This window comes from Cucurbita moschata, unplaced genomic scaffold (assembly GCF_002738365.1).
Source record: "Cucurbita moschata cultivar Rifu unplaced genomic scaffold, Cmos_1.0 Cmo_Scf00018, whole genome shotgun sequence".
In the NCBI taxonomy this organism is placed as follows: domain Eukaryota; kingdom Viridiplantae; phylum Streptophyta; class Magnoliopsida; order Cucurbitales; family Cucurbitaceae; genus Cucurbita; species Cucurbita moschata.
In genome coordinates, this window is record NW_019268534.1 from 1,543,645 (window position 1) to 1,562,013 (window position 18,369).

Sequence of the window (18,369 nt, forward strand, 5' to 3'; positions counted from 1 at the left end):
ATTCTCCAAAAAAAAAATATATAATATTTAAAAATTATATAAATCTCAATACCTAAATGTTGGAATGTGTCATTTCACTTTGATTAATTTAGCTTTATTCATTCCTTATCCATCTTTATTCATTACTTTCACTTTTATTGATGGTTCGGGCTACATTTTTCTGAATATAAATGAGCTCAATTCTCGTCTCTTTTTTTTTTCACGATAATAGAAAAATAAATATTTTAAAAAGAGTTCTCCACCAGCTTGATCATGGTTGTCTATTCCCGTGATCATGAGACAAGACTCATCTTAGACATGACAGGAACATATCTCGTGATCGAGATTGAAACTCCAACCATGATTTTTCTCTTTTTTATCATAGTTTTTTTTATCAGACCAACACAAGTGCTTCAACATGTTTTGTTCCCACTCGCATGCATCCTAGGAACATTCTCAAAAGGTTACTCGAGCTAAAGTTGTTCCAAACAAACACACTTAACTATAGAGTTCTTATGATTGAGCTATGGAAAAAAAGAAGGTGCACCCTGAAATATAATTCAACCGGTTAAAATATATACTCCAAAAAAAAATATATACATTACATTATCGAACAAAAGATCAGAATTAAGGGCAATTGTGTAATTTAGAATAAGGTTTTTAAACAAAAGAGGAAATATTAATTAAATATATATTTTTTTTATTTGTCACAAATTTTTATAAAGCTAGATTAATGTCAAATTTAGACTAAGGTAGGGGCTCCCCAATTTTCAAAGATTGGCCTTCAATATCTTGCACAATCAACAACCGTATTCAAAATGGAATTATGTAAATTGTCCCACAAAATTTAATGTCAAATGTGAATCAAAGAAAATTGGAACATCAAAACGGATTTTTTTTAATCAGATTTTACGATAAGGATATAGTTTTACTTTTATAAATTATCATTATCGAGCTACTTTGAGTAGCTGCCATAGAGATGTCTACAGGACGATGCGGGAACGGAGAAGCCTTCCCTCTCCCGTTCCCATCTACTATTTTAATCTCCAACCTCCCGAGTATATATATATATATATATATATATATATATTAATTTTAAATATTTTTAATAGGTAATTTCCATTTTTCAATATAATTCCTATTAAAAAAAATTTAAAACATCGTAATAAATTTAAAAAATATATAGTATAATTTTTATTTAAAAAAATGTAAAATATCCTAAATAATTTTAATTTTTACAAATTAAGTCCGCCTTAATATAATTTAATTGGTTAATTGGTTAATGTATCAGGTAAAAAATTTGAATAATATTTAATAACAATAATCTCCCGACCTCTTGACTAGAAACATGTGTTTAAATTAATAATAATAATAATTTAATTTCTCATTGGGGTTGCATACATAATTTCTCAATAATAATAATAATAATTATTATTATTATTATTTCATTTTGAAAATAATTTAAAAATCTCGACCTCTCGACTAGAAACATGTGTTTAAATTAATTATGTTCGGACATGTTCAAATTCATAATCATGCTATAAATTATTATTATTATTATTTAAGAAAACGAAATAAAAACTAAAATATTTATCAAATATAAATTCCATAATTTATTTACGCATGGAGGGAAGTCGTCATGTTTTAATTAATATCTTAACCCATTAATATTATAAAAAGAGAGAATTTTAGATTAATTCAAAGAGTAATTTTATTTTTTTTAAGGCTATTTTAGTAATTACATTAAATAAAATTGATGACCTCACACAATGTCTCCAAATTAAAAACTAAAATAAATAATTTTTTCTATTATATATTTATTTAAAAAAAAAAAAACCAAAGTCAGATTGTTGTTGGTTTATTTGATTTTTATTTAATTCACTTTTAATATCTCATTTAAAGAATCAAACAACATGGCTCCCGTTTTTTAAGCTACAAAGTCCAATCAATAAATAAATGAATAAAAATATTCAATATATGATGTCATTTATCTATTTATATAATATTATTTAAAAATTTATTTTGAATCGTTAAAATAAAATTAAAATATTAAAGACTCCACAAAATAATTATTTAAAAAAAAATTAAATTTGAGTATATATATATATATATTATTATAATATTAAAGGGAAGGGGCGGCTTAGTTGAATTGAATGGTCCTTTTTCGCCCTCGGTCACTATTTCACTAACCGAAGGGGCAGATAGCGTTGACGGTGGGAAACTAATACCTTGTGTGGGGCCCACACACATGTCATATTCTTAGTTATTCATCATCATCATTTAATTGTTGTTTTTTTTTTCACAAAAAACTAATAATAAAAATATATTTATTTATTATTTGCGTCATCATGATTCCATTTCCCTTCACCTTCTTCTGCTTTTCTTTTTATTATTATTTTTTTCTTAACCAATTTATTCATTTTTTTTAATAAAAATTAATATATATATATATAAATGCTATAATAAAACGAGTAAATATGGGATGTAACTTCTAAATAAAAGAATTCAGTGACCCGGGTCGAAAGACTTAAGAAAATTGATTGTCGGAGCTAGCTATCATGTACCGAATATGAATTTCAAACCTTAGTTTGGATCAAGTACGAGACGTTTCAAAAATTATAAATTTGGTACACTCATGCGATGAACATAGCTCATTTCAATTATCGAAAATGCATGTGCTTTTTGTTTCAAAATTAACTCCAGCTACGCCGCTGGCCGTTATTTAAAGATCGAGTGATCTAAATTCAACGTTTGAGACATTAAATTATATTACATTTTGGTTGTTACAATATAATTAAAAAATTAATGTATGTTATTGGAGGCTAAATTAATATACTTAGCTCTCAAATCAAATTTGAATTCTACCCACTCATTTATATTTTTGTTATGTACCTTTCCTATTATTAAATTAAATGTTTAATTAATTTTTTTAGTTATATTAATTTAATTAAAAAATATATAATAAATCTTGTGTGTCCGGTCATCATATTTTGAAATTTATAAATTCATTGAGTACAAAATCGAAAAACATATTTAAGATTATAGATGCAAACCCGACCCATCCAGCTAGGAGAGGTGGTACGTATAGAGTGTCCCATTGTTCCTTGAGTTGTAGCGAAGAGGAAAGTCGTCAATTAAGGTCCTATTGGTCACTAACCAATAGCTCACTGGTCGCTCGCACTCTGCATGTCGAAGTTGCTATAATTGATAAAATGGAGGTTGTTATCAGTATTCGCTCGTGCTTCGAGTATCGTCAAAAATTTTACAATCACCTTAAAAAAAACAAAAAAAAAAAAGAAAAAACAAAAAGTGTTAATATACAAATATATATATATATATTTATTTATTTGGAAATAGAACAGAATTCTTTATATTTTAAATAAAAGTACAACATACAAAATTAATCACTTTATTTAATTAATAACTTTAGAACTATTTTTTTAAAAGCTCTGCCACGTCACCGTCACTACAAAAAAAATTGCCACGTCAGAAATTCCCATATATAAAATCCCAACCACCTCTCCCTTATTTCTCTGCCAAAACGCTCTATTTTACACTTTTGCACATAAATTTTGATATTTACTTTTATTTATATATAATTGCGTTGATTCGAAGTCTGTTGAATTAAGGAGTTTAACGATTCATTCCGAGATTTCGGTGAATCCGGAATCAGGAAGAGGATTTTGAATTTGTGATTTTAGTATTTTGGATTGGAATTGGTTTTGGTGGATGCCGATGGCGGCGGGGGCAACTGATCGAGCGCGGCCGGTGATGATGCCGCCAGCGGCGGCGGCGGCGGTGACGGATACATTAGCGAAGGACGCGGTGTTAGGGTGGTTCAGAGGGGAGTTTGCGGCGGCGAACGCGATAATCGATGCGCTGTGTGGACATCTGGCGCAGGTGAGTGACATTGGAGGATTGGAGTACGAAGCAGTGTTCGGTGCGATTCATAGACGACGGCTGAATTGGATCCCGGTCCTGCAAATGCAGAAGTATCATCCGATCGGCGACGTCGCGGTGGAGCTCCGGAAGGTGACGGCGGAGAAGAAGAAGAAGAAGAAGAAGCAGAATCAGGAGGAGGAGGAGGAGGAGGAGGCGGCGGAAGTGGCCGAGGACGACGGCGATGTTGAAATGGAGGCGAAGAAGACGAGTGAAGCAGATGAAAATGGAGGTAAGATGAGTTCGGATGAGGAATTTGTCGAAGAGGAAGCGAATAATGAGAAAGTGAAGATCGAAGAGATGTCGATTGAGATCAACGAAACTGAAGGCGGAAGAAATGAGGATTTGGCTCCAATTGAAGAGGAGGATTCAATCGGAAGCGAGATAACCGATTCAGGTAAGTATTCTCAATCAATCAAAATCCTTAATCCATTTTTCAGTTCTTGATTTCTGTTGATCCAAAAAGTTCTGATCGATTCTCCAAAATTTCTCAAAAAATTTCAATCTCTGCGTTCATGAACAGCGCACAATCGAAAAAATTCTCAAAAGTCCACAAATCGACTGTTCCAGCGAAAAGAATTCTTTTCAACATTCACAAGATTCAAACAGAAACAAAAAATTTCAGAGTCAGATCCGTGATTTAATCTTCTACAGAAACTCTGTTTCGTCAAATTCATTGAGTTTAGGGATTCCCTTTTTTCTTTCTTTTCCAGTAACTTTCTTCAAATTCATCCAAAAAGTTACTCGAAAATCAAAATCCTTACGTTGTTCATCCTAATCAACAAATAAATTTCTAGCGCCAATCGAATATCTTCCGGAGGTTTAGGCCGGGGGTTTGAGATTTTCGAGGTGAGCAGAAAAAGTTAAAGACGTTACAAGATTCTACGGTTAGTCCTGGAATGACGAACACTGACAGCTACGCAACGCCTCGAGATGGAGCTCTTAGTTTAATGGAGATCAATACTCATCTTTCAATCTCAGCCGTCCAATATTCTACCCAAAAACCCTTTCCCCAATAAAATAAAATAAATTCCTTTCGCGACAAATTTAATAATAATTTCATTATTGAGCATGGTTCTTGATATGTATTATTTTATTTTTCAATACGGTTATGAAATTCAGAGGTTATAGCATAAAATTTGTCACGGACAATGAGTTGACTAAATTTAAAACCATTATTTTAAATTGGGCATTTCATTAAATGCATTTGTTTAGTTAACTGTTGAGTAATTTATTGTGTTCTTTGGCAGGATCTCAAGGGGGAGGAGGAGGAGTGCAGGCCAGCTCTGCAGAAGTTGAGATATGCAGCAACCATGGAGAGTGTGAAGCACGTCCGGGGCTGATGAAGTTGACAAAAGGATTCTCTGCTAAGGAGCCAGTGAAGGGCCATATGGTGAGCTCTTTCTTTTCCCAAATTCAAATATAATCATTCATTTTTTAATTTAAACTAGCATTGAAGAATGGTGTGGAGTTGCCGGTTACGACGTTTTTTTAGTACTGAAACTTTTTCTTTTTTGGTCTCTTCATTTTTAATTTTGAAATGAAACGAATTTTGAAGATGTTAGGATTGTTGGGAGTGAGTCGATGTTAGGATTGTTGGGAGTGAGTCACACGCCGGCTAATTTAAGAAAGGATCATGAGTTTCTATATAAGGAATACATCTTCATTGGTATGAGGCATTCTGGGAAAAACCCAGAGCAAAGCCATGAGAGCGAGAGCTTATGCTCAAAGTGGACAATATCATACCATTGTGGAGAGTCGTAATTCCTAACATGGTATTAAAGAGATGCCGTAAACTTAGTCATGACAATAAAATCCTCAAATATTGAACAAAGATTGTGAGCCTCGAAGGTGTAGTAAAAAAGTGACTAAAGTGTAGAACAAAGGGTGTACTTTGTTCGAGTGCTCCAGAGAAAGGAGTCGAGCTTCAATTAAGGGGAGGTTGTTCGAGGGCTCCATAGTAGTGTATTTGTTCGAGGGGAGGATTGTTGGGAGTGAATCCCACATGGGCTAATTTAGGAAATGAGCATGAGTTTCTATATAAGGAATACATCTTCATTAGTACGAGGCATTCTCGAAAAAATCGAGAGCAAAGCCATGAGAGCTTATGCTCAAAGTGGACAATATCATACCATTGTGGAGAGTCGTGATTCCTAACATGGTATTAAAGCGATGCCGTAAACTTAGTCATGACAATAGAATCCTCAAATATTAAACAAAGATTGTGAGCTTCGAAGGTGTAGTCAAAAAGTGACTAAAGTGTAGAACAAATGGTGTACTTTGTTCGAGTGCTCCAGAGAAAGGAGTCAAGCTTCAATTAAGGGGAGGATTGTTGGAAGTAAATCCCACGTGGGCTAATTTCGAAATGATCCTGGGTTGACAGGTAAGAAATACATCTTCATTGGTACGAGGCTTTTTGGGAAAGCCCAAAGCAAAGCCATGAGAGCTTATGCTCAAAGTGGAAAATATCATACCATTGTGGAGAGTCGTGATTCCTAACAGAAGAATGGTGCTCGTACTCTTCCTCTTGAAAATTTAGAAAAGTTTAGTATTATTAGTATCATTAATTTTTTGTAACATTTGGTGACAGGTGAATGTTGTGAAAGGATTGAAATGTTATGAAGACATTTTCACAGAGTCTGAATTGGTGAAGTTGAATGACTTTGTTGATGATCTTCGCTCTGCTGCAAAGAATGGGGAGCTCTCTGGTTAGCATTAACTCTCTCTTAATAGCTTTAACAGTTACTATTTTCTATCAGACTTCTTGAAAACCATTCTGATAGGGACAATCAAGACCCTTCCTGCAACTCTCTGTACCCAATTTGATGAACATCTTAATGAAAAACATTGATGTCAACAACAGTGTATCACTGGTTTGAAGGCCTTTCTCCATAGTTTTCTTCAGCTTAGTTTAGAATCTGAATTGAATTTTCTTTACGTGTGCAGGAGAGACATTTGTTTTATTCAATCAGCAGGTGAAAGGCAACCGGCGAGAGATGATCCAGCTTGGCGTCCCCATTTTTGGACAGATCAGAGATGACTCCGCCAATAACAACCGAACAAGTAATGATATTTTAACCATCCAATTTTTGAGGTCGTTGAAATCGATGTAGGTGTAGGCCACTTTTATAAGAATGCCGATCTGAACATAGTTTAGTTTAATACGTAAAAGTACTAGCAACACGTCGATCTGAACATTGTTTAATACTACTAATATTGTCCATGCTTACAGGTAACATAGAACCGATTCCACCTCTTCTTGCGACGGTTATCGATCATCTCATTCAGTGGCAGCTCATTCCGGAGTACAAAAGACCAAATGGATGTCTCGTCAATTTCTTTGAAGAGGTATTATTATCGTATTCTATTTCTAAACCACGTTTGATTTCTTTGATAATGACTGAAAATATGGCTTGTGCTGTAGGGCGAGTATTCACAGCCATTCCAGAAACCTCCACACTTGGAACAACCCATTTCCACTCTCTTCCTTTCTGAATCAACTATGGCTTTCGGGCGTTCTATTGTTAGTGATAACGAAGGCAACTATAAGGGGCCGCTCATGCTGTCCTTGAAGGAAGGGTATGCCCCTTTAAACTCTGTTGTTCTAATCAATCAAATCTAGCTTTTGTTATGGTTTCTTGTACGTATTCGAAGCGTGACGACGATTCTAAACCATTAATACAAGCATGTAATTTTGCAGATCCCTTTTGGTCATGAGGGGGAACAGTGCAGATGTTGCGCGCCATGTCATATGTGCATCTCCTAACAAAAGGGTCACCATCACGTTCTTCCGAGTTCGGCCAGACTACGATCAATGCCAATCACCAACCCCTCAGCAGATGTCGAACGCTGTAACTCTATGGCAACCGGGTGTTGCTGGCACATGCACCTTGCCTAATGGAGCCACCTACGGCTATGAAGCAATGGAGGTAATGCCAAAATGGGGGATCCTTCATGCACCGGTGGTCATGTTAGCTCCTGTGCGCCCTATGGTGATGAGCCCTGGAAGATCTCAACGTGATGGCACTGGAGTGTTCTTACCATGGGCTGTCAATTCAAGAAAACCAGCAAAACATCTTCCTCCTCGCGCTAGAAAAGGGCGGTTCCTTGCATTACCTTCCCCTGTCGAAACTCGTCGACCAGACTCATCTTACGAACAACCAGGCATAAGTGTTTGAGTCTGAAATCAGAGCAGTTCTGAAGTCGAAGCAACACGACTCTACTAAGTAGCGTTCTTGTCCTTTCACTGATGGATCTGAGTGAGTTTTTTCCTATTAATTCCACCCCCTCCCCGAACACCACGAACCGCTTATTTATTTGGTTTCCAAGTTCTTAGGGTTCTTTTCTTTCTTTTAGATGAAGTTGAGGTTCAAGTTTGAAGAGTGAACTAGAGGATTTAGGTTCGAATTTTGTATTTACTAATTGTATTTAAATCCTTCCTTTTCCTTCTATTCTAGAGGTTAAACTTAACTATTTCCTACTGGCAATTCTTGATTCAAATTCATCACCAGTTCTTGATGGGAGTGCTTGAAACCGTAATCAACCTATGGTATTTTCTAGCATGCTTGATTATATTCGATTCCTTCCAAGATAGTTTAAGACATACCATCACAGGGCATTGCATTCAACAGATAAAAGTATAACACTTTGAAAAAAATGAAATATAACATAGGAAATCAGTTTAATAACCTTTCATAGATTTGATCTACCGAGCTTTAGGAGTTTCAGGAGTTTCGTCATTCGGTATCGGTACCCCAGTCCAAATCTTCGTCGTCTTCAGCAGTACTCAGCCGTTTTCGCATTTCCTCTCGATTTGCTATCCCACCCTGAGTTGCTACTTTCTTTTCCTCAATAATGCTCAGATCCTCAATCTCATCCCACCCGAGATCTTCGTCCTCGGGCATAGAAGGCTGTGTCGAAACAATTGAAACATCACTGTCTTTCGAAGATTCGCCATGTTCAGACTTGGCCTCTACTGCCACCTTCATGTCTGATTTCAATCCTTGATCTTTGTTATTCAGCCCAGAGCCACCTTCCAAATGGACTTTGTGAGAACTCTTCTCCCCCTTCCCGTCGTCGTCGTCGTCAACAGAGCTTCCTCCGTTCAATTCATCAACAGGAACTTCCTTCTTCACAACTTCAGTATTGGCAGCATGCTCCTCTTTCACTTCCTCATCGACGTTGCGTTCTTCGCTCTTTGTAGCTTTACCCCAAACTTCATTACTCACCTCATTCTTCACCGAATCCCCTTTCGACCCGACATTGATCTCATTGTATCCCTCACCGTCGTCGTCGTCATCCACATCCCAACTCAAATCCTCCTCTTCTTCCCTTGCAATAGCTCTCTTCACAAGATTTGCCCTAACATCCTCAGCTTGCTTAAGCTTATGCGCTTTATAAAAATACCTACACCAGAAAGTTTCATCATCAACAACATTAGGAACAACCTTCTTGTGTATATTATCTATTCCACCATTTTCTTCCATCAAGTTTTCAATTTCTTCACTCCGATCATTCAGCACAAATTGCGATCTCCACTGATCATAATCACCAACATCTTCAGGTTCCTCACAGTAAGTGGCCGTATCGCCTTGAAGCAAACGAACCTGAGAATCGAACCTACTGTAGGGCTTGGAACACGGGCTTCTTTGATTACTCATATTTTGGTTACTACCATTATCAGAATCAGATTCCTGATCTATAGCGAGGATCGCGTCCTTACCTTGCGCGATAATCTGAGCCGTACCTTTCAAAACGGAGCTACCGAATTCATCGAAGGCGTGCCCTACCGTCTCCAGCGATCCTTGAGCGACCTCAATTTCCTTCTTCAATCCCGAACCAAATTCCTGGAGATCGCGCCGGTAGGTATCGATAACCGATTCCGATTTAGCGCTCAAAGTCTGGATCAGACCACCGAAACTCCAAGCTTCGGCAGCCGCGACAGGACTTAACTTCGGATGGGGACTCGAATCCGATGTTCCTTCTCCTTCTTTCAACAAGGACTTTTCAGGCGATTGAGGTTCAGATTCGGACACTGTCGAAGGATCGGGATGGTCGGAAAACACCGATCTGAAGAAATTCATTTGACAGATTCGAAACAACGACGAAATTAAGCAAGATCGATCAAAGAAAAACGAAGTTTGGAAGAGACGCAGTGTTCGTGTTCGTCAGGATGGTGGGAAGTCTCTATCTGGATGAACGTAAGGCCACACCATAATCAACAAAGCTCGAAATCCCAATCCCAATCCCAATCCCAATCCCATTTCAAAGTTCAGTTATTTCTCATGGAAATTTCCAATTTAGGGCTTTTATATTATATGGTTTGGCTTTTCCACTCTTTAGGGGTTTTTATTGAAAATATTTTTACACTTCAAAATAATTTAATTTTAAAATTTCTCGAGTATTTTTTTATTTTTATTTTTCTTAAAAGGATTTTTCTTTTTTAACAGACGGTTTCTATTCAAAACTAAAAAATATTTGATTTTGTTCGAGAGTATGGATGAATCGACACTATTTTCAACTAGTGGCAAGGATATAGCAGTGGGTCATAGCCGTTAAACCTCGTTGTTTCATGACACGTTTTCGCCTTTTACATGAAAATAGAGGTAAGCGTATAGAATATAATAAAATGTTGAAACAACTCTAAAACAATGTTACGGGCTAAACACCTGAAGATATTTTGATCAATTTCAAAATAAGGCGATTGTTCTAAATTTCAATGATGCAGATAGTCTGATTTTAGCATTATTTTGTTCGTTAAGTCTTAAGAAGAAGAATTAGAACGCTAATTTCGTCGTAAGAAACAATCATAACGTTTTACGATACCGAGCAAAAGCGGAAATAAAAATAAATATATGGAAGTGGAAATGTAAAAAATATATATATTTATATATATATACATCAAATGGGTTTAACATAATATAAAATTTGAAGGAAGGAAGAACAAAGTTGAGAATAAATGAAAAATGGAAAAAGTTTGCTAAATTCCTATGCAAATCTTCACCTTCTCTTCCTTCTTCCTTCTCTCTCTCTCCTTTTACCTTTCTTTTGATTCTTAAAAAAAAAAAAAAAAAAAAAAAAAAAGAGAGATTTTCAAAATACCAAACCCAAAAAAAGAAAAAAAAAACCAAAAAAAAAACACTTGGCCAATTTCCCCCAAATCCAACCATATTAGAAAAAAAAAGGTTTTTCTCGGTTCGGTTCGGTTTGGTTCGGTTCTCTATTCACTCTTCCAAGGCATGAGTGGACGGACGGTAGAGATCGTACGGGGCCCAAAGATGATCGACGGTACAGGGCCTCCTGGAATCTAGCCTTAGCCAGGGTTTACCCTTGCCGCTCCAGTGGAGGAGGCTGATTGGACCAGGGTGGAGGCTGCGGCATTTGCCTTCGAGGTTGTCGCCGCCGAGGCCGTGCTGGTTCCAGCGGTGGTCGACGGCGCGGATGTCGCCGGCGAGGACGAGGAGGAAGGGCGGGAGAGAACCAAGGTGGTAGATACGGCGCTGCTTCTGGACTGCCATCCAGTCCTCCATTTTCTGGGTGAACTTACCGGACCTCCACTTTTTGATGTCGACGACCATGACGCCGGTGTTGAAGTAGCAGGGCTGCCGCGTGCTGAACGTCTCTGACAGCTTCCGGTCCGACCAGAATTGGTCGGTGAAGTACTTTGTGAAGTTTGCGTGGCAGTACTCCGGTGCTGCTAATACCTGCGTTTATATGAAATAATAATTTTTATTGTTTTCTTAGGGGTATTTTAGACTTTTCACCTTCTCCAAAATATTTTCGAAATTAAATAAAAAAGTTTTTAAAAGTTCAAAATTAAAAAGAAAAAATATTTTATTAATTTCATAGGTTGAAATTCCATCCAGAAGTTCCTTAGGGTATTTTAGACATTTTACTTCTCAAAAATATTTTCTACTCCAAATTAAATGTGGATTCAAATATATTGGACAAAAAAAAAGTTTTTAAAAGTTAAAAAATTAAAAAGAAAAAAATATTTTATTGATTTTATAGGTAGTTCCTAGGGGTATTTTAGACTTTTCACTTCTCCAAAATATTTTGAAACTCCGGTTTGGAAAAACCCAAAAAGAAAATTATAAAAACCCAAAAACACAAAAGAAAAAGAGAGAGAGAGAGAGAAATGTATAAATACGGAGTTTAGGGTTTGATGATCTGAAATTGAAGGTTTTGATTTGATACCTTATCGCCCAAATCCACTCCCCAAAGCTCTGCAACGTCGTCAACAACGACCAAATCGGAATCCAAATATATGACTCTCTTAACCTCCACCGGCAGAATCTCCGCCAAGTAAATTCTCGCGTAGTTCAATGGCTGATCCAAAGCTTGTCGAATGGATTTCGAAATTTTCCCCCGAACCCTACCGGAATCGAATCGATAAACCTTAAAATTGAGGTACGGAAACGTGGTTTTGATGCACGAGAACACCTCGGAGTCGAATCTCGCCCACAGGAAGTGAAATTCCACGTTCTCAGGGCAAGTCGAGTGCTGAAGAATCGACAGAACGGCCGCCATTGTTCCTCTCAGGTAATTCGAATCCAGAGTCATAGCCACGTGAATCTTCTCATCTCTTTTACAGGAATCGCCATTCCGAAACGCCGGAGCTTCGCGGAAGATAGGGACGTCGGAGGAAGGCTTGCGGATGATCCCTAGGCGGATTCCGGCGGTGGCGGTGGCGGTGGCTGGGAGTAGGATGAGGAGGAAAGACAGGAGGAGGCCGAGGAGAGAGATGGAGAAATGGAGATGGTTGTTGTGGAAGGCCATTCCTGCCCTGTAAATTGGAGTGTTGGAAATTGGAACAATGGAGAAAGAGGAGATGATTGATCAAAGAAGTGAGAGAAACAGAGTGATGGCAGCCATTGTTAGGCTGGTTTGGGAGAAGGATTGGGAAGGAAGAATTAGGAACGATTGATGATAAGGGATAAAAGTTGAGGAGGAACAAGGTTGGTGGGATTCTGAGGAAGGGAAAATTCTTAGGAGCACAATGCCTATTTCTGGGCATGCTCATGGTGGGTTGGGATTATCATTACTCCTTTCTCTCATGGAGCTACATCCATTTTCTTTTTCCTTTTTCAGCTTCCATTTCCTTTCCACATTTCTTGGAGTTAGAACCAGGGGATCTAGCCAATTTTTAGATTCTTTTGTTCCTCAAAAACACTCGACTACTTCATCTTTCTCTACCCATCCTTTTCTTCTTCTAATTTTTGACAAACATAAATGAAGATATTCGGGAGGGGATATTGTTTGATCCATGGGGTCCCTTTTTACTTAGTAAAGTTTGGTTTTAGATGATGCATAGTCTTGCTGATTGTTTGTACTGGGATTTCAAAGCAAGAAAAACACTTTTAGATGATTTGTTTGATCCTAACGAGTTCTTTTCTCTTCCCTTTATCCACTTTTTTCTTGATTCATTCTATTTTTGCTATTTACACTTACCTTTCTCTTTTGCTATTCTTGTGCTTCAAGAAGGATTGTGAATTGTTTGAAGCATTCCATATATCCATATATATCCATATATCTATCTATATATATATATCTATGTTCATAATAATCCACGCAATTTAACTCTTATATTATGCTTGATATTATAATCTTTTGTAAAAAAATGTTACTAAAGGGTATAATGTTAAAAGATCTAGGAGTGGTCTAGGTGTTTATTAATTGTATAATGTCTAATATGCGTAAGAAGGAAAATACATCTGCATTAAAAAGAAATTTATAGTTACATTTTATATATATATTATATGCAATAAAAAGGAATTTGTGGTTAACTAATTAGTTGAATATTTGAGCTACATGTCCGTGTTTGTGCGTAATGAGTTGTGCTCATGAATAATATTTATACTTATCAGTTTGAACATAGCTCAATAGATAAACTACTAAATTGTTTAAAACAAAAACTGAAAATGATGCGTAATGAGTTGTGCTCGTGAATAATATTTATACTTATCAGTTTGAGCTAAGATAAATTACTAAATTGTTTAAAATAAAAACTAAAAATGAAGTTATTATCAAACCGATGCCTACGGCCCTCAATGATTTCAAACCGAAATTATAGAAGAAACTATAGGCTTTCACACCTCAACGAGGCTCTATCCATTTGGAATGGATTTTTGAAGCAAAAGTGAGTGATACAAGCTTGAAGAACTTTCAAGATGTTGCACCTTGTTTAAAGTTTATAACACTTCATGTTTTTATGAGAATTCGACTTTACACTTCATGTTAACGGTCAATTTGATCGAGAAACAACGTCAAAGTTCATCCTTTACGGGTGCTTCAAAACACTGTTCATCCCAATAGTAGGGGAACTTCAATCTTGCAGCAGTATGGGGCATGGCCCAGTCCTCATAAATAAACCTGCAACCATAAACCAAAAGATCTTGGTTGTTCATGAGTCTCACCTTCAAATTACTCCTAAGTACCATAATGAGCTTCTTCATGCAAATGTAATAATTCGTTCAGCTCAAGTTATAAAAACAAATAATGATGAAATACATAATGTAAAATGGAAGAAAAATACGCACACTTTGGCTGGTGGCCTGGAAATGATGACAAGCATCTGCAAATCCTCATGTTCATTCGTATTCCATATCTGTATTAATGGTTAACCATTCAAGTGATATCAGAGGCTTGGTTTGAGTTGAGAATTGTTTGAACATTGTGGTGTATTTGATAAACTGAAAATATAGTTTGAAAAAAAAAAAACATTGCAAGCATGATCAGGGGCTTAAACTGATGATACCATGCACATCGGTCCACATTTCACAGATCAATGTAGAAAGTCACTGGAGAAAGGTTTCATCTGAAAGCCAGATATCATGATTCTTTGATCCACTAAAAGAACAGGAACGTATAACCATATATATGTATATATATATATATATATATATATATATATATATATATATATTATATATATATACAGTAAACAGTGAACTTCATTATCCCATAAAACAAAGGGAGGAGGAGGTCAGGCCTCAACTCCTCAAAGACAGTATAAGAGGGTAGCTAACTCCAAAAACCCGTCCTCAGTTCGCATATGCATATATCTCTAGGCCTAAGCCTGATTGTGTTTCCTTTCTTCCATGGGGTGGGATGGAAAGCAAGCATTCTCATTTCACTGGAAAATCATGCAATGAAGAAGTTTGAAGGATTTTGAAGGTTTTTGCCTTGTTTTAATTTTTCATCAAAAAACATGTAGACACAAATCCCCGTTTAAGACCCAAAGAACAATCAATCTCATTAACCACAAACTGAGCAGAAACATTGAACTTTTTTGGTAGTTTCACCTTCCAAATTCCCAATTAGCAAAATGGCAGTTTAAAAGGACAGATAACCAAGAACATTCAAGCAAGATTCACATGAGAAGGAGGTTTAGAAATCAAGAAACTACGCCCTTCTTTCCTCCCTATCCCTAATTCAAGATGCTCCTTGGGGGAAAATACCAAAATTCATTTGCAAGAGCAAATACACTCCCGACCCTCATAAAAAAATTATATATCATAAAAGATTCAATGAACCAGTAGTTTTCTGTTGACTACTGAAAATCCTATGAAGTGAGGTTATTTTAGCACTTACCCTAGCTTTTATTTGACAGCTGAGTAATTTGTGCTATTTCTCTCATTTTGAATGTTTTGCTTAGGCCATAGAAAATTTTTCAATTGGCAAAGTAAAGTCTCATTCATCCTAGCTTGATTTATTTTCTTTAGATCCATTGAACTTCCAATTTTTTCGAACCACTCACCCTCGCCATCTTTAAAAAAGAAGGCTTCCATAAGCTTTCCAATACTCGTTGCATGGCAACAAAAATTCTAAGGATAGCAAGACTAGACATTTGAGACTTGGGTTATTTTCATAGTCTACCTCAAACGAAATTATTGGGTTTAATAACCTAAGTTGTAAGCAATCAGAAATGATGTATATCAACTAAGCCCACAATATTTATGGATACTTCTAAAGCAAGGAAGGGATTTAAGTAGAACAACGTACCTGGTGAGCATCATTAACAGGTATGTGAAATGTACAGTTTGAATAGATAGAAAATTCTTTTGGTGTTCCAGGGTACTTTCCATGAGAACTAGGTGCGAGAAAGAGAGTGCCAGTCCCCTTCAAAACCAGAAAAACTTCTTCACACGAGTGCCTGTGAATAGGTGTGTGTGATCCAGGGGAAAATGTTTGGAGCCACACCTCCACCTGCAAAATTCAGTAAAGTGGTAAATGGCTAGCACAAGCCAATAAAAAATATCTTTTGTTTCATTACAAAGCTTGGCTAGGTTCTAGAACCTCGAAGGATGAACACGCCATACCTCCTTCAGCCCATGCAATAGTGAACCTGCAACGGTAATGTGAGACAAGCCTCCCCTTCCATAGTTATCTTGTGGAAGCTCACTGATATTTCTTACTAGAGGCAACCCTGGATCCATGAAAAAATTTAGATGCATGTAGAAACAACAAAAAATGTTAGCTACCATACGGAAGTCAGTCAGGTACATAAAGTTCAACTTTCAGACCATCCCCATCACAAGTACACATCAAAACACTTAGGTCCGAAGTCACATAGGTAAGCTTAAATACAACAATTCGAAGACTCAAAACAGAGCAGAACATCCATTAGTTCGGTAGTAAATTTGTAGCGCTTTGTCCTGAATGTTATCATGACAATACATGTTCAATACTCAAATACCCTAAAACCAAAAACCACCATATTTCTAGTCTTAAAACACAAGCATAAAGGCATATTAACCCAATGAAGGTATTGTGTAAAATCTGAAGCCCAATTTTATGGATACCATTATTCAAGACAATGTCTTCAGTTTCAGAGAATTACTTGTTTGGAAATCTGGGAGTTTCTACTTTTCTTCCTAGAAGAGTGGAAGATTGGCTTATGCGTGGAATCTGATGGGGAAAACCAAGGTCGTAGGGAGCTGTGCCTTTAGAGCTCTTTGGTGGCATAAATGGAAAGAAAGAAGTGCAAGATCCTTTAGGCCTATACGTTTTTATATGTGAGTAGTCTTGCACAAACCACAGCGCTTAGATGGATAATTTTACACAAAAATTCTTTGTAATTACAATCTCTCGATTATTATCAATGATTGGACGGCTCTCATTCCGTCGTTTTTGGGAGCTGAGTTAATCGTCGTCCAAAATGCCGGTGGAAGCCATCAAAATCCGCGAAAATTCGATGAGAAACTCGAAAGGAAGGTATTGATCTGATTGCCGCCTAGTTACATCAAAAAATGTCTCTAATGATCCAAAAGGGCTTCAAAAGCTACTCAAATGGAAACCAAAGGGAGCAAACAAAAAACATGTAATATCAAGAGCATTGCATATGATAAAACTCAACTTCTTCGGAGTTTACGAAGCACAGACCAGCAAAACATCGAAGCAAAAAGTGCGAAACGGCGCAGGAGAAACTAAAATCTGGTGGTGGAAGAAGAAAAGTGCATACCAATGATCGAGCAACGGGATGCTTCAGATATCGCAGGAAGGAAAATTAAGCAAAGAGATAAAGCTAAGGAAAGTCCCGCCATCCAATCGCTTCTGCAATTTCACCATTTTTGGAGCTCGATCTCCAGCTCACTCTTATATACCCTTCTCGAAACTTCCGGATTTTGTATGCCCAATCATTTTTAATTATAAAATCCCAATATTTTTAATAATTAATTTATTATACGTTAAATAACCAATTTTATAGTTTCTTTTTAATTTTAATCTTTTAAATTTAAGCTTATAAATGCAACTTATTTTAATAAATTTTTATTTTTGAAAAAATTCAAAAATTTTCAAAATTAATAAAAACAATTTTATAAATTTTATTATTTATTTTTAAAATTGGACTAAAAATCAAATAATTGAAAAACCTAATAAAAATAGAAGAAAACATTGTCAAACACAACTATATATATATTTTAGCTAACATAACTTAAATAGTTATATTTATAAATAAAAATATTTAACATCGATATTACGGATTAATCGATATATATATATATTATTAATTAAAAAATTTTAATTAATTGAAGAGACTAAACTATATATATTTTTAGCATTTAACATGACTTGATTTAAATATGTCATAATATTTATAAATAAAAATATTTAATATCGATATTAAAAATTAATGGAGATTTATGATATATATATATATATAAATTATTAGTTAAAAGTTTTAAATTAATTGGTTTTTTTTTTAGCTATCTAACCTGGTTCAATTTAAATATATTTTTATATCTATAAATAAAAATATTTAACGGGATTAATCGAGATTTATGATATATATATATATATATTAAGTAAAAATAACTTAATTATTGATTTAAATATTTTTTAATGATTTTTTTTATTTTAAATTATTCATAAAATCGGACATCACGTGGTGGCGTGCCGCGACGGTGGCGGTGGCCATTCGCTGAAGCCACCCAACAACCAGCAAATCGG

At 35.9% G+C, this 18,369-nt stretch overlaps 4 protein-coding genes and 1 long non-coding RNA gene across 5 annotated transcripts; 2 read left to right on the forward strand and 3 right to left on the reverse strand.

The window, feature by feature from the left end:
• The first annotated feature begins 3,523 nt into the window (after positions 1-3,523).
• On the forward strand, positions 3,524-8,436 carry LOC111456041. The gene is made up of 7 exons (XM_023097750.1): positions 3,524-4,315; positions 5,169-5,311; positions 6,509-6,626; positions 6,865-6,981; positions 7,151-7,266; positions 7,343-7,497; positions 7,619-8,436. Exons 1-7 carry the CDS (start codon positions 3,709-3,711, stop codon positions 8,094-8,096), a joined length of 1,734 nt encoding a protein of 577 aa, XP_022953518.1. The 5' UTR covers positions 3,524-3,708; the 3' UTR covers positions 8,097-8,436.
• A 61-nt stretch (positions 8,437-8,497) lies between these two features.
• Positions 8,498-10,210, reverse strand: LOC111456043 (BSD domain-containing protein 1-A). The gene has a single exon (XM_023097752.1). The coding sequence runs from the start codon at positions 9,999-10,001 to the stop codon at positions 8,655-8,657; it is 1,347 nt and encodes a 448-aa protein (XP_022953520.1). The 5' UTR covers positions 10,002-10,210; the 3' UTR covers positions 8,498-8,654.
• Positions 10,211-11,107: 897 nt separating this feature from the next.
• On the reverse strand, positions 11,108-12,708 carry LOC111456047 (probable galacturonosyltransferase-like 4). Its single transcript, XM_023097761.1, has 2 exons — positions 12,115-12,708; positions 11,108-11,621 (listed from the first exon to the last, which is right to left on the reverse strand). The coding sequence occupies exons 1-2, from the start codon at positions 12,694-12,696 to the stop codon at positions 11,142-11,144; spliced, it is 1,062 nt and encodes a 353-aa protein (XP_022953529.1). The 5' UTR covers positions 12,697-12,708; the 3' UTR covers positions 11,108-11,141.
• Positions 12,073-13,296, forward strand: LOC111456050. The gene is made up of 2 exons (XR_002712686.1): positions 12,073-12,327; positions 12,512-13,296. It is a non-coding gene; the product is annotated as an uncharacterized LOC111456050 (long non-coding RNA).
• Positions 13,297-13,922: 626 nt separating this feature from the next.
• Positions 13,923-17,512, reverse strand: LOC111456045 (auxin-binding protein T85). The gene is made up of 6 exons (XM_023097759.1): positions 17,381-17,512; positions 16,239-16,345; positions 15,922-16,125; positions 14,457-14,524; positions 14,154-14,289; positions 13,923-14,122 (listed from the first exon to the last, which is right to left on the reverse strand). The coding sequence occupies exons 1-5, from the start codon at positions 17,460-17,462 to the stop codon at positions 14,184-14,186; spliced, it is 567 nt and encodes a 188-aa protein (XP_022953527.1). The 5' UTR covers positions 17,463-17,512; the 3' UTR covers positions 13,923-14,122; positions 14,154-14,183.
• Between the last annotated feature and the right edge of the window lie 857 nt (positions 17,513-18,369).

Excerpts from the sequence above, each read along its gene's own strand:
- LOC111456041 (XM_023097750.1), top strand. The coding sequence starts at position 3,709 with ATGCCGATGGCGGCGGGGGCAACTGATCGAGCGCGGCCGGTGATGATG. Across the intron at positions 4,316-5,168 it reads AAGCGAGATAACCGATTCAG|GATCTCAAGGGGGAGGAGGA; the intron begins GTAAGTATTCTC and ends GTTCTTTGGCAG. Across the intron at positions 7,267-7,342 it reads TCGTCAATTTCTTTGAAGAG|GGCGAGTATTCACAGCCATT; the intron begins GTATTATTATCG and ends CTTGTGCTGTAG.
- LOC111456045 (XM_023097759.1), bottom strand. The coding sequence starts at position 17,462 with ATGGCGGGACTTTCCTTAGCTTTATCTCTTTGCTTAATTTTCCTTCCT. Across the intron at positions 16,346-17,380 it reads ATCCCGTTGCTCGATCATTG|GGTTGCCTCTAGTAAGAAAT; the intron begins GTATGCACTTTT and ends TCATGGATCCAG. Across the intron at positions 16,126-16,238 it reads TATTGCATGGGCTGAAGGAG|GTGGAGGTGTGGCTCCAAAC; the intron begins GTATGGCGTGTT and ends TGAATTTTGCAG.
- LOC111456047 (XM_023097761.1), bottom strand. The coding sequence starts at position 12,696 with ATGGCCTTCCACAACAACCATCTCCATTTCTCCATCTCTCTCCTCGGC. Across the intron at positions 11,622-12,114 it reads GAGTGGATTTGGGCGATAAG|GTATTAGCAGCACCGGAGTA; the intron begins GTATCAAATCAA and ends ATATAAACGCAG.
- LOC111456043 (XM_023097752.1), bottom strand. The coding sequence starts at position 10,001 with ATGAATTTCTTCAGATCGGTGTTTTCCGACCATCCCGATCCTTCGACA.